General features: G+C 37.0%; 1 protein-coding gene across 1 annotated transcript in view; it reads left to right on the top strand.

Annotated features, from left to right (window-relative positions):
• Nucleotides 1-638: 638 nt before the first annotated feature.
• Nucleotides 639-26,002, top strand: part of BOLL (boule homolog, RNA binding protein) — a gene marked incomplete at its 5' end in the record, with an annotated part of 30,129 nt that continues 4,765 nt past the window's right edge. Inside the window, 10 exons of the mRNA XM_019616975.1 lie at nt 639-830; nt 3,799-3,890; nt 6,081-6,135; nt 9,210-9,285; nt 12,648-12,775; nt 13,764-13,835; nt 14,816-14,863; nt 16,338-16,466; nt 17,976-18,074; nt 24,763-24,895. Coding sequence (XP_019472520.1) covers nt 639-830; nt 3,799-3,890; nt 6,081-6,135; nt 9,210-9,285; nt 12,648-12,775; nt 13,764-13,835; nt 14,816-14,863; nt 16,338-16,466; nt 17,976-18,074; nt 24,763-24,786 — 915 coding nt within the window. The remainder of the gene's footprint in view (nt 831-3,798; nt 3,891-6,080; nt 6,136-9,209; nt 9,286-12,647; nt 12,776-13,763; nt 13,836-14,815; nt 14,864-16,337; nt 16,467-17,975; nt 18,075-24,762; nt 24,896-26,002) is intronic.

Genomic DNA, 26,002 nt, shown 5'->3' with positions numbered 1-26,002 from the left:
CCTGCCTGCGGCACTGTCACGGCGGTAACAGCCCCTCGGCTCTTCTCGGCGAAAGGGCTGGGGCTCTGTGCCACCTGCCCGCTTCCCCTGTGCTACGGTGCGGAGTGTTGCGTTAAAACACGGCCCCCGTGGGTCTTCAAACGCAGCTGAGGCTTCTGTTTTGGAGATGGTTGCAGCCACAAATAGCCGGAGGGACGGATGTCTGCTTCTCGGTGTTGCAGGATAGAAGTGATAAAAAGAGGGGATGTTTGCTGGGAGGTGGGGTTCATCGCAGGTCTGATGTGACTGACCGTAGGTTTGTTCAACACCAACACGAAGATTTGCTGATACTACTAAAAGAGCCGTAGTCACACACTGCAGACATTGGTACAGAGAGTGCTGTGCAAACCCAAAGGGAAAAACATTTGGAAACTAGGCCTAGAATGCTTAATTCAAAAAGATGTTGGAATGTAGGTGAAACGTCGGTCTGTAGCTGCTTGTTCAAGGTGTTACAGAATTGCTTGAACTTGAGCTTGTTTTTAATAAAAATACACATACTCATTATTCAGCATTTACCCACCAAAAATTCTGTATATGTTTTCTGTTCAGAGCTATTTCATTTTACAGCCTATACTGTGTGAGATACAGGCAATCTTTGAAAAGTTTGGTTTTTGGTTTTGTTTTGTTTTTTTTTTTTTCCTAATCAGCAGACTGCAAATGAGACACAAACAGAATCTTTACCTTCGTCTCCCAACGCTGTGTCACCAGTGCCATTAAATAACCCAACCGGTGCACCAAGGTTTGGAACAGTTACTCCAAATCGCATCTTTGTAGGAGGAATTGATTTTAAGGTATTTTCTTTCCTCATTTTACTACTAATTGGTATTTTATAGCTATAAAGCTCAGTAGAAGTGTAAGACTAATGATGTGTTTGTTCAGGTGGTGCCTTTCACTGCAGTCTTCAAATGAACAGCGGAAAATAATGTTTAAGCCTTGATTTACATCACTGTGCTACAAAGTTGCATAAACTTCTTCATCTAGCAAGAAGCTAGAAACTTTTGACATGCTGGTTTCCACATTTTTTTTTATTGTTCGAAGAAGGTGGCTTTTTTTAATAAGCAGATTTCTTAGTAAGAATGTATGGATTTTTACTTAAGCATAACATTTAGTAACATTTTAATTAAGTGTAACATTTAATTGCAAGCTCGGTCATATATGCTGCAAACACAGCAGCCATGGGTAGCTTCAGCTCCTCCCGTGCTTTTTTTTCCATTCCCACAAAGATGGAGCTACAGTATGCGTGTTCTTCACCTACCGCAGTAATTTTTTCTTAAAAGCAAAAAGGAATATGAAAGATTTTCTGGGCAATTTGCAGTACAGATTTTAGCTCTTAGCTTTTGCACTTCCATGTGGTCTGTCACCATAGTAGTGATTCTTACTTGTAGGAGGGAAAATCTCCTAAATTTAGAGAAAGAATTCATTAAGAGAAGTTATGGTTGGTACCTTTTTGATTCAGTCTGAAGAGGTCTTTCTTTAGTGGTCGATGCCATTTCTCTTTGACATTGTGTAGGCTTAACATTAGGCTTTCTTGAGAGTCTCACAAGTGCCTTGTCCTGTCAGGAGCAGGAAAATATAAGTCCTAGGGGTGTTTCTTCCAAAATTACAGATACCATGTTTGTCCAGATATTTGCAAACTGCACTGTGAACCTTTGGCTTTTTATCTTACTGTCTTTTAACACTCTATATCTTTGGCTTTTGAAGCCTACTGTCATGTGTGTATACATCCTTACCATCCATTAGGTGTCCAGTATAACTTTCTGCACTGATGGCAGTCTTAAGAACTCTTCAAGTGTTGCTTAATGTATTTTTGTCTTCAGCTATTCTATCGTTTATCACATTCTTTTTCTCAATGTCGTGAGCATCTGCTCATAAGATGCAGAGCTTACAAGAAACATTCTCCAGAAAGGGAATGCTCTCCCAGAAATTTTAAGTTTGAAGGAAAAGACAAATCTTACCATCAGTCTTTATTACCTGTTATTTGCTGTTCATTATGTAAGAATGTGAGAATGCTTCAGCTTATATAAAACAGTTCTATGAGCATATCTTATCATTTGTTTGGCTGGAATTGTTTTCCTATATAAACAGAACTTCACATTTCTCTTCAGGTGTAAAGTATGGTGATCTGTTCAGGAGGATGGTTTGGGGTAACGTTTAGTAATACTTTAACCTTTCAGTGGTGAGTAGTTGTTCAGGATCTGGTGCAGGTGATTTCCAAGGGGAAGACTTAATTACCCAGTTGTATGGGAACTGTTGAGTCACACCTGAACCATTGATTGAGCACCTGGGGAAGGGACCTGGTCAGCCCTAGAAGCACAGGTGAAGGCAGTTCAGCTGTGTGACTGGAAGGGGTGAAGCACCTGTCTGACTGCCACTGGGGAAGGATCTCTTTCTGGAGATCCCTCCTTGGTGAAACTTTCTCCTGCGAACCTAGAATCTTCTGATACGGGTGAGCAAACTTCTTCCCTTCCTTTAGAGCACCTTTCTATCGTGTTAGTCCTTCTGTCATCACATCTTTGTTGCAATGTCGTTCCTATCATACAGATCTGTCCAGTTTTGCTACACCCAGTGAAGTCTATTTCCTGCCTGTTCAGAGCACTCTTGTCTGTTTCTGCTCCCCACACTTCTACAGTGTGGCTGTATTTTGTAGTGTTGTAATGCCAGAACACTTGGAGAAATGAGGAGCTAAGTCTTGTACCGTGAGTGCTCCCTGAACTTGAAGATTGCAACAAGTAAATTGTGTTCTTTTCATAAAATGTGTGTTGAGGGCGGAGTTATTCAGGAAATGTTAGCTTCGTATTCTTTCCATTTATGAATGTTACTAGAATTAGAGTTTTAGTTTTTCTTTTCAAATTTTTTTACTTTTCAAACTCAGGTAAGCTCTTAATGTGCAAAAGGGATTTTCTGCTAAACTGTATATATACTTTTTAAAGCAGCAAAAGTTTTTCATTTAAAGGTACAGTACTTCTTGTGTATCTAAAATAATGAAAAAATGTGGACAAGTACAGAAATAGCCCGAATGTACAGATCAGTGCAGGACAAGAAATTCTGAAATACGGTGTTGAGGATATTGTATTTGGTTTATGTTTAGAGGATTAAAGAAAGCTAATTCAGAGAAGAGAGACAAGTGCTCACGTTGCTCGAGTGTGCATTTGTTAGGAAATTGTCCTCCTACATGTGCACTCTGGTTAGAAAGAAACAGTTTCCTCAGTCTGGATTTAGAGCATTCTCCATTAAAAGCACCTTTTTTATTTAATTTATGGCAGGGTTTTCCCATGTTGTGCCTGTGTGTGTGTGATATACATGTCTTCATGTGTGTGTATATGTAAGTATACATGTACAGACAAGTGCAGACATGTATGTATACATTTGAAGGCCTACGTATTCTTCTGCTCTCAAGTCTGAGAACAGTGCAGTCAACAGTGCTCTGATAAGTTTAAAAAAAAAATCAGATTGTTATCTGGCTTCAGTGAATATATTTGTAAAGGGACTGTTATTGTGTAAAAACATTTTAATGTTGTAGTGGTTTTCCAATGTTACCACTGAATATGGAAATACAACAGTTAAACAGTAATGCTGTTGTCTTGTTTTGAGGCACATGTCTGTGCTCATTCATTTGTTTTTTTAATATGGGGTAATAGTTTGTAATAACTTTTATCCAAAGTGTATCCATTAGAAGTCTTATCATATGTACTCATTGACAATAACTATACAAATCAGCTTTTCTTCTTCTTTTTTTTTCCTCTTGATTTAATTTATTAGACTAATGAAAATGACCTGAGGAAGTTTTTTGCTCAGTATGGCTGTGTAAGAGAGGTGAAGATAGTAAATGACAGAGCTGGAATATCGAAGGGGTTGGTATAGTAGATTAAGCATGTTGTGGAAATTGAAAATGTAACTGAAAATTGTCAGACTGTAGTGAATTTTATTAGTTTTTTCTTTGTTCAGAACATTATTAGTACTGTGTCTTAGATATTCCACGTATGCAAAAATCTTCTTTTGTTCTCTAACATTTAGCTACGTAAATGCCTTTGCAACTTGCTTAATTGTTGTCATGTGAATTAAAACATGAATTAAAATGCCTTCTTGGGGATTATATATTAAGAATACATAATTTTTTATTGTTGTGAGTCAGCATGGGGAAAAAATCCTGAGGAATAGGTGAGATGAGCCTGATTGTGCTGGAACGCAGGGCGAGAGTAGAGATTAGTTTGTGAAGATTTTTGAAATAGGAACACAGGCAAATCTGAGAAAGAATCATGACTGCAGTAAAGTGAGGCTAGGACAAGATGTCAGTAATGAGAGGAGAGAGAAATCTGGAAGAAGATTAAACAATAACTTTACTGTCCAGTTTTAAACCCAAGGGGTGATGGACAGTGAAGTCAGTAAAGTGGGGAACTGTGCTGCAGCACAAAGGTGGAAAGAAGGCTGGGGCAAAAAGGAATATCCATGTGAATCTATATCTACCTGTAAAGGTCTTCACTGAGAAGTTTTCTTCTTAGCAGGAAGCTCAGTAGAGATGAGATTTGGTGTCCAAAACTCCTAATCTTAGTTTAGTCCCTAGCTTACATAGATGTGCAAATGACAGACTGAGCCAAAGGTTGTAGTATGGAGCATACCACATATGGTATATATACCGTATCTTTTTACTCAGTTATGAGAAGTATTTGACACTTAAATTGCCACACCTCCATATAGAAAGTAAACATGTTGGATAAGAATGTTTCAGTTATGTTTGGGATTTCTACTCAAATCCAAGCACAAGCTTTATTGCTTGTGGCTGACAAATAGTTTAAGAGATTCATTTTAAGATTCTTTGTCTAATTAAGATTGACTATGTCTAATTAGATTATTGTCCAGATAGCGTGTAGAATGTAATGTCTGTGTATAGGTAAGATCCCAAATGAAGGAGCTACCTTGTGCCCTTGGTTTTGGAAATGTTTCCAAATTTGATTAGAGAAGGCAGTCTAGCAAGAGCCCTTAGGTTTAGCAGTATCTCTGTATTCACATGAACATGGAGAGGCTCACAAAACATATTTTGTACTGCAAATTTTAATAGGCTGTCTAGAACGATGGAAACTTTCACGCTTCCTTAGTATTTTTTTGAAGTTTGGCCTTGAGAATGAGCTGTGAACCTAAGAAATGATGTATTCAAAACTATTACAAGATTAAGAAAAGCTGTTACAATTCAGAAAGTTGCAGTTCTTTTTGTAAAATAAGACAAAGCAATTATCTTACATGTACATATTGTTCTGTACTTGAATTGTGTGATCAGGCACTTGGTTTGCGCAGTCAGTACTTGGTTCAGTGACAGATTTTTGTGGGAATATTGATGTGTTATGGTGTAGTAGGAGTTCTTTATAGAAAGCCTGTTTGATTTGTTGCAACAGTTGAGAGATAGAGTGAAAGAGATGTATTATGTCATGAAATGTGAGAGTACTTTATCCTTGAGTCTGCCACAAAACTGTTGTTTATTGTTAGTTGTGTCAAGAGTGACAAGAATAATTCCCAGGTAAACCACATCTGTGTTTTGCTGCTTTGTCTGAGAACTCAATTTAATGTACTGCGTAGTGCTTAGGGAGATGTGGAGCATTCAAAGTTTTCACTGGCATAATGGGAGCTATGCTGAGAAGGCTGTATAATAATTTTTAAAAAGTTAGGAGTGCATCTCATCTTGGGCACTCCTAACAATTGAGAGATCCAGAACAAAATTTCTTTCTTTTATAGATAAGAACTATCTACATACATTCACCATGTAACACCAGTAGTCCAGCAGGTTTTGCTTAGCTGTTTAGGTGAACTACTCATTTACTGCATGGAAACAATAATGTATTACTGTGTATCTAAATAGATTAGAAAGTAGACTACCACAGGGATTACTAACAAATTAAAATTACAGTTGTTACTACAGTCTCTATTTCTGCAACTGATTTTTTTTTTCCCCTATAATTTCCCTTCTGACATCATTATTATATGTAAAGTATTAATGTGCAATATGTGATCGTGATAATGATCTTCAGAGACTTAGCTCTCTTTTTATTTAGGTATGGTTTCATTACTTTTGAAACTCAAGAAGATGCACAGAAGATACTACAAGAGGTGAGTAATATTCCCTGTTATGATTTCCTTTTAAATAATTTATTTCACAGTGGACATAAAGTATCTCTGATTTTCTGATCCTCTTCCGCTGGCCTGCGTGGATTGATAGGTCTGTTAAGATTGGTCATTTTGTCTTCATATAATGTAGCTGAGAAAATATTTAGAGAGATAGAGATCTAAGATACCTCCTAATGAGGAAAAGCTGAGGGAGCTGGGCTTACTTAGGTTGGAGGAGAGATAGCTCTGGGGAGACCTCAGTGTGACCTTCCAGTACTTTAAGGGAGCTTAAGCGGGAGGGGAACTGACTTTTTACACAGTCTGAAAGTGATAGGACAAGGGGGAGTGGCTTTAAACTAGAAGAGGGCAAATTTAGATTAGATATTAGGAGTTCTTTTACTAAGAGGGTGGTGAGGTGTTGGAGCAGGTTACCCAGAGGAGCTGTGGATGCCCTATCTCTGGAGGCATTCAAGGCTAGGTTGGATGGGGCCCTGGGCAGCCTGATCTAGTGATTGGCAGCCCTGCCCATAGCAGGGGATTGGAACTAAATGATCTTTAAGGTCCCTTCTAACCTGGGCCATTCTATGCACACAAGATTTATATAGAAATATTCTGAATCTAGGGAAGTGAGCTGTCACTTGATATTAGAATGCTTTGCTGTGACATAAAGCATTTACTTTCTTACGCTACATGTGCTCCGTACAGTCTGTTCTTCTGATGCATGCTGATTACTCTATCCTTCACAGTTGCTTTCATTTGCTTTACCAGAAAATCCATTGTTAAGATCTTGTGGAGAGTTGGAAAAGATAACTGCTTTATTTTATTCTGACATGTTTGATCATCAGCGGTTATAACTCTTCTCAGGAATAAATTTATTAGAGGTCTTAAACAGTGAAGTTCATTTAACGTTACAAAGTGGTTGCTTTTCCACTTAGCTAAGTTACCATCTTGATGTTCCCTCTACAGCCTCCCTTGAGACAGGATTGACTGTTAGGTGGTTATTAGCTTTTCAGCTCTTACTTGAAAATATGTGCTCCATATTCTGGTTGACATATATTGGATAAATCAGTTGGTGGGGATCTATTCATATATGTAGAAATATTAGCAGACACAGGTGGAGGGAAAACAGAAGACAGTATGCAGGCTTGCAAAATGTCTTTGGCCAAATATAAAACAAGATAAGATACCAGAATACTGAGTCTCTGAATGTTGACGTGTTAAAATTCAAAATAAAAACTGGGGCATTTAAAAAGAAATTTTGGGTATTTTTAAAACAAATATCACATGGAACCAGAGGAGTACGCAGACAGAAACACTGGGGGTTTTTTGTTTGTTTGTTTTTTCCCTTCTCTCATGGATTTTGTTTTATTTCCATGATATAGAATACCAAGGTACCATTGTGAACATCGCCCAGAATGTAACTGAAGGGCTTTTCCATGCCAAGTCTTATTGGTCTCACATAGTGAGATACCACTACCTTTTTTGTCTGCAGGAAATACTTCACATCAGACATTCTGCAATTAGATTGTATTTTTCTTCTGCATCACGTAGCCTCATTCATCTTTAGATCAGTTAAGATCTAAGCCTTTTTTAGGCTATTTCAGTGGATGATTTCCCAGTTTTAATAATTTATTATAATGTAAATTATTTTATATTTTATACTATTGAATTTCTTCTCATTTATAAACGTCTTACTTCTTGGTCATCAATAATATCTTCAGATTTTTTTTCTCAGTATTTTTCATTCCTCAAAAGTATTAAATTGCATCTGAAGAACAGACTGTGGGGAATTTCTTGAGGGGCCTCTTTCAATCCTGTACTACTACATCTAATGTACCTCTTCACAATTTTTATTTTATTTTAAAGTAGTCACAGCTTCTCCTATTAATCTTCATTTTTTGTAGTATCATATGTAATTTTTCATGCAATGCCATATGAAATGCTTTGAAGAAATCCACACAGATTAGATACTTCCTTTAACTGAGAAAGTCATATTTAAAAAAGCAGCCTGAATTCTGATGGATCACAGAAATTAAATAAATATGTTGGGAAGAGTCATCTTCTATTGTCTGTGATAGAATGCAGTTGGACTGAAACTGACAATAGTTTTTTCTGGGAGTTGGTTAGTTTTAAATAGGTTTAGTTGGTATATTTGCAGTAGTTAGTATTTGTTTATGAAGACCCAAATCTAAAAGAGTAGTTTAGCTTCTATTTAAGTTCAAATATATAGGTCAGACTTTGTATTATGTAGTTATTATGAAGTGCTCACATGTTTCACAAAGAAGGGCTCAAATAAAGAGAATATTTTGGTTTTTATTTGTAACTGTTGTCCATCTTTTCAGTGTGATTTCAAAGTATTTCTATATTCTTCTTTAATAAATAATTACTGGAGAAATTACACCTGACACTGAAAACATCGTGGTGTAGTAGGGTAGCATTTAGGACTGAGTAGGAATCAGAAGACTATATAACTTGTTGGTACTTAGCATTTTTTTTATTTTTATTTTTTAGCTATTCTGTTATGATTTAATCTTACTAGGATATCTATTTTTGGATTTTTATTATTTACTTTACCTTCCTTATATCCAGGTTAACAAAATATAAAGTTCAAGGCACTTCCAGGTCTCACATAAAATTTGAGCTTTTTATTACCTTCAGTCCTTATGCTCTGGTTCTTTTTATTGACTTGTTCTCATCTTTAGTAAAACAGTGTTGTAATTATGAAAAAAATAAGTTTAATCTTTACACTTAAAATTGTCCATTTCTAAATATGTTCACTTCTATTCAAATAGTAGAAACATGACTGAGGAGAAGAGTTGAACAAACAAAAATCTGAGAATGATAGGTATCTGTTAATGTCTCTATGATAAATAAGGAGTACTTGAAATAAGTAATGATTGCTTTTAAGTACGTGAAGTCTAAGATCAGGTTAAAAAAGGAACTAATGTGTTTCTTGTTTTATTGAGATGCATTCTAAATAAGAAGCAGTGGCTCTGTTTGTTGTTCTTTGTTTTAAATGCCTTGATCTATGTTAAAAAAAAAAATTATGAATACTGAATACTTTTTTTAAATTCTAGGCTAAAAAACTTAATTACAAGGATAAGAAGTTGAATATTGGACCAGCAATAAGAAAACAGCAAACACGAATTCCTCGTATGTATATTCACTCACACTTGTCTGTAATAGATGTAATTGCACATCTCATTTTTAACCAAGATATGCCTGATCATACGTTGCATTAATGCTGTAGACAGAACACGGAGTAAATACGTACCAGTGGAGAAGTCCAGATTTGGTATGTTCAGGATTGATCTTCAGAACTTTTTTCTCCTCTTTAATATATTGTTTACCATCTTGGAATGATTATTTATGTAGGGACAAGGGGAATGGAATCTTCTCCTAGTTACGGTGCAGGACCTCAAATCTAAACACTGCCCTCACAAATCATTCAGCAGGTTTTCCTGGTTCTCTGGGTTATTACTAGTTAGTAGCAAAATCCATCAGAACCACTACACCTTGCTTTGTTCAGTAGGAACCATAACGAGTGGATGTTTGCAATCTCCGTTGAATTCTTGGCGTTTTTTTGCTTTAAAATAAAGGCAGGGTTGCTGAGGGTTCCTTCTCGGGCGGAGAACTATTTAAGCTGAAAACATACAAGAGAGAACTATTGGTCAGCTGCCTTTGTCAGGTGACTATTTGTTACTTTGGGCAAGTATGCTGTTAAGAAGTTCTGTGGGGGTGATCTTTCCGTTTTACAGGCTTCCTTCTAGATAACGTACCGTTGCCTTCTGCTAGGCACTGTTTTGTTTCCATAATAAATTGCAAAAGGTGTAAACCACTAACTTTGAAGATAAGAACTGCCAGCTTTTTTATATAGCCAGACATGTTATTTTGTTATTCCTCAGTAATGTCAATAAAATCAGAGAAGTAAAATATGTTACTTTAGAAATGCAGAAGCGAATGAAGTGTAATTTTGTACTTCACTGTTTGTCTTATGGTACCTTTTGGCGGGGAGTGGGGGAACACACGCATTTGAACCTTTTCTGTTTGAGGTCAATTCTGTGGAATTTTAGTTTTAATTCTGAAGTTTTCTTAGTTTTTGTTGTCCTTCTATTGAGATAATTCATATGCACGTACTTTCATATGCACACTACTACTGTTGCTGCAGACATACTTCCACTCGAAAGGAAATTTGTACTCCTGTATGCATAAGTATATCACTCTCCCTCTTAACTGTGTAGAGTAGGATTTGCCCTAAATGAATGTGGAATTTCTTCATTCCTGCTATGTTGTTTCTTTGCTTAGGAAATAGTTGTGTGATCTTTGCTCAGCCATCATCAAGGGGTTACATGTTCGATTGGGGCTTTATGTTTGTTTTTTTCGTTGGTTGGAGTTGGTGTTTTTTTCTTCTTTTTTGTTGTTGTTGTTGTTTGGTCTGTTAGTTTGCAGTGCTTTGTTTCCCTTTTTGTCTTTCATGTGAACATTCTCAAGTGCATTGCTGGACTCGTATCACTTAATTCTCCTGATGTTTTTGCCCAGTGTGCCTATGATCAGACTGTTAGAAGATCCAGTTGGCATCTAGATACGCATTCTGGGATCTAATTTGAGTTTATCTCCTGTCATGCTCAACCCACTCACCTTAGTCATGAATATAGTTCGATCATTTGGAGGCTTGTTAAGCCATAAAATCTAGACACACAGTGTCACTGTAGCTCTGTGTTAGTTAGCAGAATTTAAAAGATCATTCCTTTGATACTCTCATTTATCAGTCTTTTCCAGCCCAACTAACTGAGCTGCTGTCTTCCCCTACTGTTCAGCAGGGCAATTTCCATCTCTGCTGTTATCGCAGGACCTTTTCTGTGAAGAGCTTTGACCATGTTGGGATGATTAGTAATCTTACAGTTAAGGCCATGCAAATCTGATGTAAGATTAGATCGTGTTCTAGTCAAGGCACTGAGTTTCTCTTGGTTCAGTTGAGCAGTTACCTAAATGGAGTGCAAAGTGCATCCATCGCTTGTTGTAAGTAGGTGATTTTGTTTTCGTGTATACTTCAGGATGGTCCCAAATACAGGTGTCTGATTTAAAATAGTCACAGATTATAGTTGAAAATGCTTACATATCTCAAGAAGTTCAAGTACCTGCAGTAAAGTTGTGATTGGATCTCCTAAGCTTCAGATTAGCTCTGTCTCCTCCAAGTTCTTCTATTTTTCTGTTGCAGTGAATTTGGGTTTGATAGAGAAACTTTTCTTTCAGTTAGTAAGATGTTTTTTTTCTCCACTAAGAGCTCTGTACTTGGCAAAGTGGATAGAATAGTTGATGAGTGAATTCTCTTGGTTTCTTCATTTGAGATAACAAGAATGCTTTTCTAGGTTGCTTAATGGAATTCAGGCAGTCTCTGATTCTTCTCACATCTGTTTAACTCTCTTAAGAATCACTTAGCATATGACATTCAATGGATAATATTTCAGTTTTGTTGAAAACAAGCATCCTCGGGTTTTTCAAGGGGTCAGTCAAACTCCTAGCATCTATGAAGGCAGTTTGAATCATAGTCCTTTTTGGGCTCCATTTATCATTCTGGCAGTCCACTCAGCATCTGTTCATAAAAGGGTGTTTTCCGATGCAGTTACCTTTGCAAGGAAGGCGCAAGGGATGATGCTCTCCATCTTGTGTTTTTTCTGATTTATTTGTTTTGCATGTTAAATGTGATTTCAACATTTCCATTTTGGTTATGGAGTAATTTTTCCTTCACTTTTTTTTTTCCTTTGCATCGTGTATAATTCATACCAAAACTTGTCTTTTACATGATGTTCTTTCTACCTACCCACAAAATGCAGACAGGAGCAGACTCCAGGTGATCCCAAAAGCAGTGATTGAGGAAGATAAGCAACCTCTGCTTAGGAATGGAAGTCTCCTTATTTGAACAAAGCTTACTGTCAGTATCTGTTAGAGAGCTGGACAGTTGGAACTGTGCTTTGAGATTAGAACATTGTAGCCTGTGCAGTAGTGGTAACATTGCTGAGAAGTGTCCTTTGTTGCTGACATCTGGATATCTGTTCTTACTTTTGTCAGGAAATGCGCCATCACACAATTTTTGTGCTTTGAGAAATCAGGTTGTATTTTATAATGAAATCCTTCTGTTGTTTTTAGTGCTTGGATCCTGTTTCAGCTAAATATGAGTATGTGGAGGTTACCAATGAAAATCTCCCACAATGTGAAGTTACCTTTGGACATTTGAAGATTATAAAAAAAAAATATTTGCTGGTAATTGGAGTTGTCTGTGTTTAGTAATCAATATGCATGTTATCTTCTATACCCCTTCCCATCTACCCCAGCATCAGCCTGTCATTCTTTGTTTGAGAGGGAGTTGAGGTGGCACAAGACACGCTCTTTCCCATGTTCTTTCCTTTGAATGTTTTGGGTTTCTGAAGATCAGAAATGATCTTTCCTTCTTCTTTCTGGCTTTTGCATTGATCAACAAATACTGTTAAGTAACTCATCTTAAAAAATAATTTCAGGTTCTAATGTGATACCAGAAGGTGGTACAATGTACTTAACAACTTCAAGTGGATATCCTTATATTTACCATAATGGAGTGGCTTATTTTCATACTCCTGAAGTTGCTTCTGTTCAACAGCCGTGGCCAGTAAGTAATCGATTTTTTTCTATATATGTTTTACTGAGGTGGTGAATGCAGAGTTTCCAAGTGTCTTCTACTTCCAGTTTCTCCAGCTACACCTTATCTTTGGTATTTAAATGGTTTCCTTCTTGTATTCAGATTAAAAATATGTTACTTAAGTTTATTGTTCTTATGTGCGAGGGCTTTGCTTTGATGTGACTGAACGGGGCAGAATTCATTCAGAATCAGTGTGGTCATTGCTCCAGAAGTTTTGTTACTGGGGATTTGTTGGTGCTTATGATCCTTGGTTGGCTTCATTTATTATTGCTCCATGAGTGAGGTGTTCCTAGCTGCAGTGGCCAACATCTTGAAAGGGAGAACTCAATGCTAAAACTGAATTAATTTTATGCACTGTTCCATCCATACTCCTTTTTTTTCCTTCTGTCTGTCTGAGATTATGCAGCTGCTTATTTTAGGAGGAAGAATGCAGTAGATTAATTACTGGCTGTAATGGGTATGGGGAGATTGACGCTTTTCTTTCACTGATGCTTTTCTGATCCTACAAAAAAGAAAAGCAAGTTTCCAGCTAGTTCAGTTCCTTAAAGTGAATCACTGCCCAACCAGATGTGTGCTGGGGCTGGTGTAAGGAAAGGACTTGGAAAATGGAAGATAGGAGTGGGACTATGAGGGGATAGGAGTAGATCATTGATAATTTATGTTGTCTAAAATTATTACAGGAATGTATGTATAGTCAGGATATAATGGGTGAGCTTAACTAATTTCAGTAAGCACTTCTTACTATGATAACAAGACAAGTTTTTGCTTCATCTGTAATGTAGGCCCCCTTGCAAGTAATGATCTTGAAGAATCTAAATGAAGGTTAAAATATGGTCAGTCCATTTTTTTTAAAGAGTAAGAGATACAATTCTGCATGTAGTATTTAAGATTGGGTCTTAACAGAAGCGACAAATGATGAAATTGCTGCATTGACTTGTAACTTCTTTGTCTTTTCAAGTCACGCACTGTTTCCAGCTCACCTGTGGTGGTAACGCAACCAGTTTATCAGCCTCCTACCTGCCATTATCAGGTATGTGTTTGCAAATGAGTTTCAAAGCAGCAGTATTCTTTCCAGTCAGCTGTGCAGTTTTGTTTGCAGCACAATCTCAGCACTGTTTATTCTCGAAAAATAAGAAAAAATTCTGTAAAACAGATTCCAATTTCATTGAAGACTTTTTTTCTCCCCCTCCCCATAGAGTACAGTTTCTACCTTCCTATTTAGTTATATGGAAATTGAATAAATTGGTATCTTCTTGGTTGCTAGAAAACCGGCTTAGTATCATTCGTAAGGACTTTTTAATTGTTCTAAGCCAAGTTCCTGCTCAGAGCAGTACTGGTTAGGTGGAGGATCTCCAAAATTTGTCCAGTTCAATTTTGCAAGACTCCAACAAGAGAGATTTTACATCCTATCTGGACAGCCTCTTCCAGTAGATGATCTTTCTCCTGGTGAAAGGCTTAGGGGCTTTTGTTTTGTATTTTTTTTATTCTTCTTTTTGTGTATTGAGAATTATCAAAGTTCTAATAGATGTTTGTCAACTCTTGTGCTCTGAACACCTTTGAGTCTGACTTACTCATATTTATACTCTCCCAATACGTACTTGTAGCCAGTAATAATTACATCATGACTCCTTTATCCTTTTTAAGGCTTAGCGAAGCCATTTCAGTTGTTATCCTGATATGTCTATTCTGCAGTCCCTTAATCAGTTTGGCAGCCCACTGCTGAGCTTAGGCAATTTGTCCTGTATACTGGAAAGTTAACTGTATTGGGTGTCTTTTTTTAAGTAGTCACATTTCTTAGATGCTTCATTATTCATTATTATGAGATGCCCCACTGAGTGGTAGTAGACAAAATTCTTGAATTGAGGGTTTATGTAAATCATACTTGTTCCTTTTAGTAAGATTGGAATGAAGATTTGGGATGTTTTTGGTTTTAATACGTGAGGAAGGTGTATGTCTTCACGTACGTTTTTAATTATGTAAGTAATATCTTTTTTGTGTCCTTGAATTTAGGCACCAACGCAGTGTCTTCCAAGTCAGTGGCAGTGGTCTGTTTCACAGGTAAACACCGTTTGTAGTTCTAGCATTTTACCCTTAGTTTCCAGTTAGTTTAAAGGTAGGGTGTGCTTATCAAATTGCTTTTAAGTTTGTCTGCAAATCAAATGCAAAAATTACTAATTGCAGCACTGTTGAAATAAATAGCTATATTTTATCAATTTATCTGCAACACTGGTAGAACAGAAGACAAAATGTAGAACTTATTGAAACAAAAGTGTAAACTTCTTTTAAGGAAGGCATCTTCCTTTCTTCCTATGGCAAGGGGTTTTTATTACTTTATCAAAGAGACTTTCAGAAGTGAGTCTAAACTACTACGTTATGCCTGATAGGAGAAATGAATATTAACTAGCTCATTACCTGGTAACAACTGACATTTTACTAGTTTAGTGGTAGTAGAAGCTGGTAGGTGTGCAAGTATGGCAAAATTAGATCCAGGCCCTTGAAGTAGGAGAAAGAATGTGATATTTTGTGGGGGATATACTTCACAATTTTCTGGTCTGTATAGCAGAGTCTTTTAATATGGAAACCTTGTCGCTGAGGGAATTTAGAATTTAAAGCTGAAAGAATAACCAGACTGTTGAACTATTAAAATGTGTCTTTATAACTTTAGTACTGGCCAGTCGTGTTCTTATTATGGTCACTTCCACTGTGAGTATCAATTGACTGCTTGGAAATCTAAGTGCCAAATTGTTAGGTTTGATGTCCATCAATTATAAGTTATATTGTTCTAAATTTTGGATCCCTTTTTGGTAGCACCTGCTGCCAACAAAGGGTAGGGTACTTCTCTTGAACAATGGGATCAGGCAGTCCTGCACTTAGACTTCAGGCTTAGCTCTTTCAGGATAACAGACTGACTGATTCTTCTGGGAATCTGCTCTCTTAGTGTAAAGAGAGAAAATGCAAGGTCTGTTCAGATAGCTAGCTGACTAAGACAAAGATGTGCTGGTGGTTTAGTGCTTTCAGTGCATAGACATGGGTAAACTTAAACATTCAAATTATTGTGGTTCATATTTTAAGAGAAAATATTTTTTTTACTTAACGCTTTGCAAGAGAATTACAACTGGTCTAGTTTTACATATGGAGGCTGGTGGCCCTGCCTGCATTGGAGCTCAATGATCCTTGAGGTCCCTTCCAACCTAAGCCATTTTATGGTTCTATGAACTGTAGTATATGATTTTGACAGTGTCTGTTCTATACAGATTAGGATTTTTCCAACAATGTTCTTGAAAATCTAAATGAAATATGAAAAACTTTTTAAGAAGAGGTTAAAGGACGTCTTTATTTTTTACTGCTATCCAACTTCACTAAGTACTCCCATCAGCTAGTTTCCTTAGATTAGCAAAGCTAAATTTGACACTTTCATTCAAAGTTTTGACTTTTAACTTGTTTATATGTAGCAAAAATGACAGTAAAACAAGACTTGCTAGAAAAAGTGCAAGAGTTAAATGATTTATGGAAGCATTGTGTTTTATTTCAGTCTCCAACCTCTTCACCTTCGTTGTTTTATCTGCACCCATCTGAAGTTATTTATCAGCCAGTAGGGATTGCTCAAGAAGGTGGTTGTGTACCTTCTCCTTTCCTTCTAGTGGAAGCTGCAGTTCCTGAGGTATTTCTATGAACAATTTTATTCTTAATCATAGCATTTATCTGCAGTTGAAAAACACACTTAAGTTTTAGCACAGATAGTTCAGAGCACTTGGGTCAACTGTTTCTCTAGTTTCCCGCTGCTGCTGTGCTAGTTGGTTTGAATTGTCTTATGGTTAGAGTATCTCTTCCATTTTCTAGGAGGATGCCTTAATTCTGGAGTACCTTAGAGGGTCACAGGGTGTCTGACAGACAGCAGTATAAAGGATAGTCAAACCATTTTATTTGAAAATAAAAACAAAACAGGAGTCCATCACAATGGTGAATTAATCTACTCAAAGAATGTCAATTTTGTTACATACTTTTTCCATATAAATATAGGCTAGTTCCTGAATATTCTGGAGACTGGGGTGAATTAAGAGTAGTTGAGTGACCTCAGTTTCTTCTGCTCTTCCTTGCTATGCTTTTCTTGCTTTTGGTATCCATAGCTGTTCTAATTTCAAGATGTTGCTTACGTACAATAAGGCTATGGTTGGGTATGAAAAATGACAATAATTGGCTACAGAAAGTCTTATTTTAAAAAATTGAAGATGTGTTACAAATAATTGCTATTCTTCTGCTTTGTTAATTCAGTTCTCCTTAACAGGGATATCAGAGAAAATGGTAAATTAGGGCAGTAATCAAGTATTTTTTTTTTTAAGTTGAAGATAATTTTATTGCTACAAGAGAAAAGTCCCAAAACTGATACTCCATACATCTTTGGTGAGAAATCGTGATACACATAATTTCAAAAATTCTTTGTGAATAAAACAAGGCTTTGGTTATTGGGGTTTTTTTCCCTTTATAAAATGCATAAATGTCAGTATTAAATGTATAATCATGAATCCTACTGTCATTGTTTTACCTCCTGTATTTCATAAATCAGATATAATCAAACAGTTATTAATTTATATAGAGAGAAATTTAGAGTATAGGAACAATAAGCAGAAAAACATGAAATTAGTTAAGGAATATTTGGATTTCGTGCTCTTAGTTCACAGGTGTATCATTTGCTAGTTTTAAAAGAAGCATTATGTGGAATTGCAGAAGACAATGTATAATTTGAAGAGAGGCCTTTGTGTTACTTAAGTGTAAATAGTCTGAAACAGAATTCCCAACATTATTACACACTTAAACTAGGTTCCAGTTAGAGCTGAGTGAATTAGATTTGTACTGCAAAAGTGCTTTCTGGCACTTACTTAAGTAAAGTAGCTTAGAGATGAAGACCTGACAATGATCTAAATAAATTATATTTACTTAAGTCTTCCTCGCTGTATCAAAGTTAAGTTTAAATATTGAGTTTTCAGTTTCTGAACAGTTGTTTATGGTTTGCATGTTTATGTTAGACCACAGTTTGAAGTATTAAGGGGTCTAAATTAGTGTGGAATTTTTTCAGGAATAAAAAAATATATGTTTTTCTGCTCACTTCTGTTTGTTTTTTTTGTTTTTTTTGTTTGTTTGTTTGTTTGTTTGTTTTTCTTCTTTATTCCAGCCATTTTCTGATCATGGAGTTCAAGCAACCCCTCACCAGCCTTTTGCCCAGAATGCTATAGCCATGCCTGCACCTGTGAGTCAAACTAAGCAAGTTAAAGTAAGCATGGTAGTCTTCGGAAGGGGGTCAGGAAGAGGGGAAAGGATCAGAGTCTTTTATTAATGGATTAATAATTAAAGAAAATGGTAATGCTTCAGAGAAAGTGATTTTTTTTTTTTCTTTCGCGTGAGGCTTTCTTACAGAGAAGGCATAGAGATTACTCTTTTTTTTTTTTTTTTTTGAAAACTGCTTGTGGAAATTAAAAAAAAAAAGACTAGTTATTGTGATACTTGAATTAGAGAACTGCAAATGAAGGTATATTTTGAGAGAAAATTATTGTTATGAATTCTTTGTCTCTTTATCTTGAGAAACTGAAGTCATTGCTTACAGCATTAAGCAAGCACCTTGTGTCATGGCAAGCTGGAGTTTTAGAACAGGATGGAATACTGTTTAGATTGATCACCTCAGGTGTCTTCTCTGTGCAATTCTGATTCTGAATGGGCATTCTAAAAAGTTATTTTTCTCTATCACCTCATACAAGGTTTTGCTTGAGTGTCAGTTTGAAAAACTTTTGCCTAAATTACATAGGTTGCTCTGTAACTTATTTCCATGGAAACTGCAACAGATACAAGGACCACAGCATTACTATTCAATAGAGCAAATTTTCAGCTACTAAGCACTATTTTTTTAATGTAGTCACTATCTTGCTACAACATGTATAGAAAAGGCTGAGGTACTCACTGAGTTCTTTGTCTCAGTCTTCACTGGCAGCCACACTTGTCATTTATCTCACGTTCCTGAGCCTTGTATCCTTGAACCAGTAAATTGAGGCTGGGGTAGCAATTGTCAAGAGAAAAGCAAGTCTGAGACCATCTCATGCGACTGAATGTGTATTAGTCTATGGGGAGAAATGACATGCATCCCAGAGTCCTGAAGGAGCTGGCTGGTGTGATTGCCTAGCTGCTCTCCATCATATCTGAAAAATCATGACTGTCAGGTTAAGTTCCTGGTGACTGGAAAAAGGGAAACGCTACTCCCACTTCTAAGAAAGGGAAAAAGGAAGATGTAGAGCTACAGAAGTGAGCCTCACCTTTGTGCCTGAAAAGATCATTGAACGCATCCTCCTGGAAGACATGTTAAGGCAAGGGAGTGATCTGAGACAGCCAGTACAGTTTCACCAAGGGCAGATTGTGGCTGACCAAAGCCTTCTACAATGGAGTGACTGCACTAGTGGGCAAAGAAATGGCAACTGGTGTTGTATACCTGGATTTCTGCAAGGCCTTTGACATGGTCCTACACAACATCTTCATCTCTCTAATGGAAGAGAGATGTGTTAGAAGAGTGGACTATTTTTTGGATAAGAATTGGTTGGCAGGTCACAGCAGGAGTGATGTGGTCAATGGCTCTGTGTCCAGGTGGAGGCCAACTTTGGGTGGTTTCCCCCAGGGTTCCATCTTGACATAGATGATGGATCAAGTGCACCCTCAGCAAGTCTGCAGAAAGCACCAAGCTGAGGGAGTTGTTTAGTTCAACAGAAGGAAGAGATGCTATCCGGGGGGACCTGAGTGAGCCTGAAAACAGTCCATGTAAACCTAATGAGGTTAAGCAGGGGCAAATGTATTGTGTTGCACTTGGGTCAGGGCAATCCCAAGCATGAATACACTCTGGAGAACTCCTGTAAGGGTAGCATCATCAGAACGGATTGGGGGTTCTGGTAAATTAAACACATAACGTGAGCCAATAGTGTGTGCTCGTGACCCAGAGGACCAACTGCATCCTGGCTTGCACTGAAAGAGAAGAGGCCACCAGGACAAGGGACTGTCCCTCTCTGCTTAGGAGGCTCCATCTGGAGTACTGCATCCAGGTCTGGCACCTCAGACATGACAAGGATGTGGAGCTTTTGTGGTGGGACCAGAGGAGAGCCATGAAAGGTGATCAGAGGGCTGGAGCACCTCACCTGTGAGGACAGGCTGGGGGAGCTGGGCTTGTTCAACTTCATTAAGAGAAGGCTCAGGGGAAACATCATTGCAACTTCCCAGAACTTGAAGAGAGCTTATGCGCAGAAAGGAGTAGGTAGTGAAGGGACATAAGAGAATGGCTTTAAGCTAAAATAAGGGGAATTTAGATTAGATGTGAGAGTGAAATTTTCCACTGAAAGAAAGATGAGATGCTGGAACAGGCTGCTGAGGGAAGTTATGAATGCCTCTTCCCTGGAGATGTTCAAAACCAGGTTGGATAAGAACCTGGCCAACATGATATTGTACCTGATTTAGAGATTGACAGCCCTGCCTGTGGCAGGAAACTAGCTGGGACTAGGTAATCTTTGTGGTACCTTCCAACCCATTCTATAGTTCTATGACAGTTAGTTATCTTTTTTTTCTAGTGATGGATGAGAGCATGTGTGTCACATGTAAAAATTCTGCACCAGCAGAGATAATTAGCTGTTGCCTTTGCTGAAATGCACTGCCTACTTCTCACTGTGCTCACATCCATTAAATGTTCAGCAAAGCATCAATGAGTGTTGGTGCCATTTTTTTTCCAAGAGGAGGAATTCAGTAATTTATCTTTGCTTCATATACTCTTCTGTGTCAGGCACCATGTCAGACTGCCCCTTTGCTGTCATCTGTCACACAGCAATAAAATGTAATATTGGTGGGAAGGTCCAGCCCTTACTGCCAGACCACATCTACCTCTGATGTTGTGGGCCAGCGTAATAAAACAGGAGGCACAACTTTTGGAACAGCACTAAGGATGTTACCAAAAGTTGTGAAATTGAATCTAGCCTAGGTCTCACATCATAAGGAGAGATTAAATGTCTTAGTAGATTTACTTGATACAGCAGTATTTCTTCAGTGAATATACTTGCTCCAGCTACAAATAACAATGAATAGGGACTATTCCAATCCTCGCACCTGTATTGTTTTAGGTTTCTCTTGAGAAGAATCTTTTTCCAGACTACTGTGTAACAGTATCTACTAAAATAGCCAGTAGAGGGGGCTGTAACATTAAGAGTTGCCTGGAAATAAAATGTAATTACTCCAACTTAAAAAAGAAAATATAGGCTGGATATGAAATCAGGAGTAGTAATCCTGAGTAATTCATACACTTAAACACTTAAGGAAAGTGGGCATAATAGTGACTATAATATTCAGTTTACATTCCATTTTCTCATCATATTAAGACACTAAAACAAAGAAAAGATCGGTATCAGTACTCTCAGAATAAAAAACAAATGCATCCTTACTGTATCAAACACAGAAGGAAGCTTTTTACTTGCTACTTGACTTACTGTTTCTCCTAGCCCTAAGGAGCAAGGTAGTGTGAAGTAAATTGCAAGACACATCTGTAACATGAGATAGCTCTTTCTCTTGCATAGTAACTAGCACGGTACCAGGGCTTTTCCTTATAGCAAAGTAGTTTACTTAGTAGTAAGTGATGACATGTTAATTGACCATAGGGTATGTCTGTGTGTGGTAAAGTGTGTTTGAACAGTTACCGTGGCGTAGGAAATGAGCTCGTACTCATTTATCTTGTGATGCAGTGTTATATATGTCTCTTTTCACAGCTTTAGCAGTAATTTCACACACAGCTGAAGCTGGTGTAACCCAGGAACTCAATCTTTTTTCCATATCACCCATTTCCTGTGCTGGTACAAGTTTTTGTGTGGCAGTGTGTTAAAACAGGTCAGGGAACTGATATTATTAAATATGATTATTCATTCCCACTGCACAGAATGCACTAGCTTAAACTTGTGTTAATTACTCAGACCAGTTTGTCAGGCAATTGTACAAGCTCTTGTACTTACACTGGAAGTTTGGAATAGGGTGGAGCAAGTACTTGTGTTAGCAGTGCAGACTGAAGCTTGATTAAGCTTGGAGCAGCTAATCCTGTCCATTCCTTCATTGTATTTGTTGCTCAATCTCATCTGTTTTCTCTGAATTTTTCTATTAGAGACTATAACTGAAACTAAGTTCTAAGGTTTCAGACAGCTTCACAAATATCTTTGGAACCTTATAGTGACTGGCAGAATTCTGATGAGTTTATTTATTACAGGATCATGTCAATTCTTAATTTTTTGTTTGGCTTTTAACTATATTTAGTGACTAATAGTTCTGGAACACAATTCTCCGTTCACTTTAACTTTTCACATAGTTTTGAATATGCTATGCATGTATCAGCTGGTGTTGTCTATCTCTGTGGCTGGACACTCAACAGAGATTGGAAAAAAAGAGCAAATGTTGAGAGCAGGCTGTTGTGTATTGAGTGATTATATCATTACCACCTGCTTCACAGCTGCAGAAAAATACTGCCTGCTGACTGCATTCTTGGTAAAATATACCATCAAATGTATCTTTGCTGCTTGAAAAATAATTAGTAGTGGCCTTGTAAGAGGTGGCACGTTCTAAAATACAGGTATTGCATTGAAAGTAATTTGTTGTCTCCAGTGCAATAGGAATTCTGTTAGGATTAAACAGATGCTTTAATATTATTCCTGCTAGGAGCTTTAAGTCACATGGTGAGAGTGGCTAACAGACACTGTCTGGATAGTTTTGGCACTGTTAACATAGTACTTTCAAATGTAGCTTGAGAGAGTGTGCACTGCAGTCATATTTTAAATGAAGCCACAAAGGTGAACAACCAAAGCCTATGAAATATTTACCAAGGAAGAAAGTCATGCGCTTCTGAGCCAGTGTTTCCATTGCTGTTGTGAATGTATAAGAACTCTGTTCATTCGTCTTGTAAAGCATTTATTTAACAGTTAACAGAGCTTCAGGTCTGGTGGTGCTCCAATTTGTTCTTTGTTTTCTCTATTGTGACAAATAATATTTACATAGTATTTTCCCAATGTCACTTTTTTGGTACAGAATTTGGAATGCTCTTAAAACGAGAATAAAACTGCCCAATTTCTGAAAGTAAATGATAATTGGATCTAAATTTGGTATTTAATACCAATATTGAGTTTGAATATAGTATACTAGTAGTCTCCTCTTGATCATCTTTTCTCTCTGTAAATCTTGTATTATCTCTTGTAATAAGGGGTTCAGTGCTTGATTGCATCTAGAGGGCAGATATGGAATTGTCTTTGGGAGATCTGTGTAGTCTATGGTAACAGCAGCATCAGTAAGGGAAGACTGAAATTCTGGTTCCAGACCAGGGAAAATTATTCTAAGGCAAACTCATGAGGCACAGGGAGCTGATTGTTACCATCTACAAAAACTGAGTGAAGATAGAAAAAAGTTGTGCCATGTGGGAGTGGATAGGAGAATAGGTTTTGTTAATTTATTTCATGCTTTTATTTCTTCTCAGTCATTTTTTTTCCAACTGTTGTGAACTTTATAGGGGATGTATCTTTGCTGCCCCTATGATTTTTATCCAGTGGAATATTTTGGCCAACATTGAAAGTATGTAATGATATGGTGTCTTCCTGTGGGACATGTTTTAGGGCCTTAGGAGGCTTCCTCTTTTATTGAACTTGAAAGTGTACTGTAAGGGGACATAAATTAATCTACTTCACCTCTGTGTCCATCCTCACAGTTTTAGCTGATAGCCAGCTGGTCTTCCCTAATCCCATTGTTGGAAACTGAAAATGCTGGACACTGGAATGGAGCACAGAGCCTTGGTATTAATTAATTTTAAGCTCACCCTTCAGGAAATCTTGTAGAAATTCATAGAAGGGTACAAAAGTAGGAACGTAGGGGTTTTTGTTTGTTTTGTTGGTTTATTTTTTTTTCCTGAACGTGATGTTTGCTGGCTTTTGAATCAAGAACCTGTCAATAGCAGAACATAATTTGGTTTTCAGATTTGTGTGTTTGGTTTTTGTCACCGCTTTGTTCTTTACTCTCTACAATCATTTCAATAGCTTTTCAATGAGATCTTATATTTACTGTAAGAAAATGTTTTTAGAAACATCAAACGTTGTTCACTTGGATATTGCAGATAATTGCATTTCCTCTAACTCAAAAACCAAAGAAAGATCTTCCAGTGTGAGAACAGAATTTAGGGCATTCATTTGGTATGTAATAGAACTAGTATTTGTGGACATACACCTTCTGGTTATCTTGGTGCAGGATGCTAACACCTCAGCCTCAGATACTGATGGTTCTGTAAATTTAATTGAACTTAGAGCACTTCTTTGCAGTAGCATTTTTCTTTGCAGTAGTAAGCTAGAATGTGTTTTAAGCGTGCATATAATGTACATAAATATCCGTATGTTTATATAAGCATATAGTTGTATATATGTATGCATATTTATACCTAAGTTATCTTTTAAAATGGAAGTCTTAGTGTAATCATTTTGGAAAAAGTATAGTAATTTTATATTATGTCAACCTGTGCACTTAGGGCATTCCATCTGGAACAACAACAACAAAAAATAAAGTATGTTTTCAGTCCAGTAAGTTTTTTTTCATTGGTACATGTAGTGTAATTAAGGTAAAGCTTTTGTTTTAAGTTCCTTCTGTCTCAGAAGCATGAATAACACAGAAGTTGTCCTCACACACAATTAACGAAAGGTTTGTCCCCAACTGTAGCATGTTCTCTTGCTCCTTACAGGGGTAGGTTGAACTCCACCAAAACCATACTTGTTAATTTTATATTAACATAGCCAGTTGCAGATGGTATGTTTTGTCTCACATTATTTCCTGCTGTGTTCTTTCAGCAAACTTGTATTTTTCTAATAGGTTGTTCTTATTCTACTTCAGTGGCTTATTTTGCTTTTTTTTGATCTGTATGTTCTCTCTCTTTACAGGCAGTGTGGAGCATTCACTATTAAGCACTTTGGGCAGCTTTAGTGTACCTGTTCTGATTTTCTTGTCCAGTCCTTCCAGTGTGGCTGAGATCATCAACATACCAGCTAGCAGCTGCCTGTTGTGAAGCTTAGGGTCAGTTGTTTCATTGTAATACTTGATATTTACAAATAGCTAAACAATAAAACCTTCTAAGGGAGAATTTAACATAATCTGTGGTACTACTTAACTGCTTTTTGCATATTTGTAAATGTTCTGATATTTATGTAAAACAGACATAATGTAATTCATATAATTAATTCGTGAGATAGTTCTGTGTATATTCATTCCATAGTTATTTTCTTTCTTGTTCAACTTTCCAAGTTAAGTGCATCTGTGGGTTACTTTTCCAACAAGGGCAGTTCTTAGCTCTTCGGTATATGATTTTTGTTCATGAAACTGTTTAAGTTTCCATTATTAGCAGTGTAATTTCTTTCCTCCCTCTTATTATTTTGTGATATATATGGTGATTTGTATTTGTGGAGTTATACTCTGTGGCAAGTGCTCAACCATATTTCTTACTGTGAAAAAGGTGCTGCTTTGAGTTATTTACTTCTCTTCAAAAATGGAGTATTTTAACAAGATGAAGTTAGGGAAAAATGTATGTTTTACCTATGTTAAAGTAATTTATTTTGCTTTGTTATGTGACAACCTTTTAACAGCCCCACAGTACATAGCAGGGGCTTGTTATGTGCTTAAAATGTGACTTTTTGTCTGCTTATATGTCTGTAAAACTTGTCCCCAGATATGACTTTTTAAAAGTCCCACCAGTGTGAAATTAAGCCTTCACCATTACATTGGGACGTGGCAGTACAGAGGAGAAAACATTTTGTGCCATTCATATTTTTATAGCAGTCAAAGCTAAAGGAAGAGTAAAAAAAATATTTTGGAACTGAAGTTCTGCTGACATAAGCAAGATTGAAATGGGTTCTAGATGAAGGCTGGTACTAGACAGCCTGAGAGCCTAGAATTTTGGGTGGAAATCCACAAGAGGGTTTAGATTGAGTAGATGGTAATAAACTGAAATCTTGAGGTTAATGTTGATTGAATATCCTAATAGGAATATAAGAACTACTGTATAGTAGTTAGGAAACTACTGATAGTGTTAGGAAACTTGCAGAGCTTGATGGAAGAGGACAGTGTTAATAGTTGAATAACAAAAGAAAGATAAAAAGGCTGCAGAGAGCTATGTTGAAGCGCTCA

The sequence above is a fragment of the Meleagris gallopavo genome, chromosome 7, assembly GCF_000146605.3.
Source record: "Meleagris gallopavo isolate NT-WF06-2002-E0010 breed Aviagen turkey brand Nicholas breeding stock chromosome 7, Turkey_5.1, whole genome shotgun sequence".
NCBI classification, from domain to species: domain Eukaryota; kingdom Metazoa; phylum Chordata; class Aves; order Galliformes; family Phasianidae; genus Meleagris; species Meleagris gallopavo.
The sequence above is the reverse complement of the archived record's forward strand: the minus strand, read 5'-3'. Positions and strand labels throughout refer to the sequence as shown.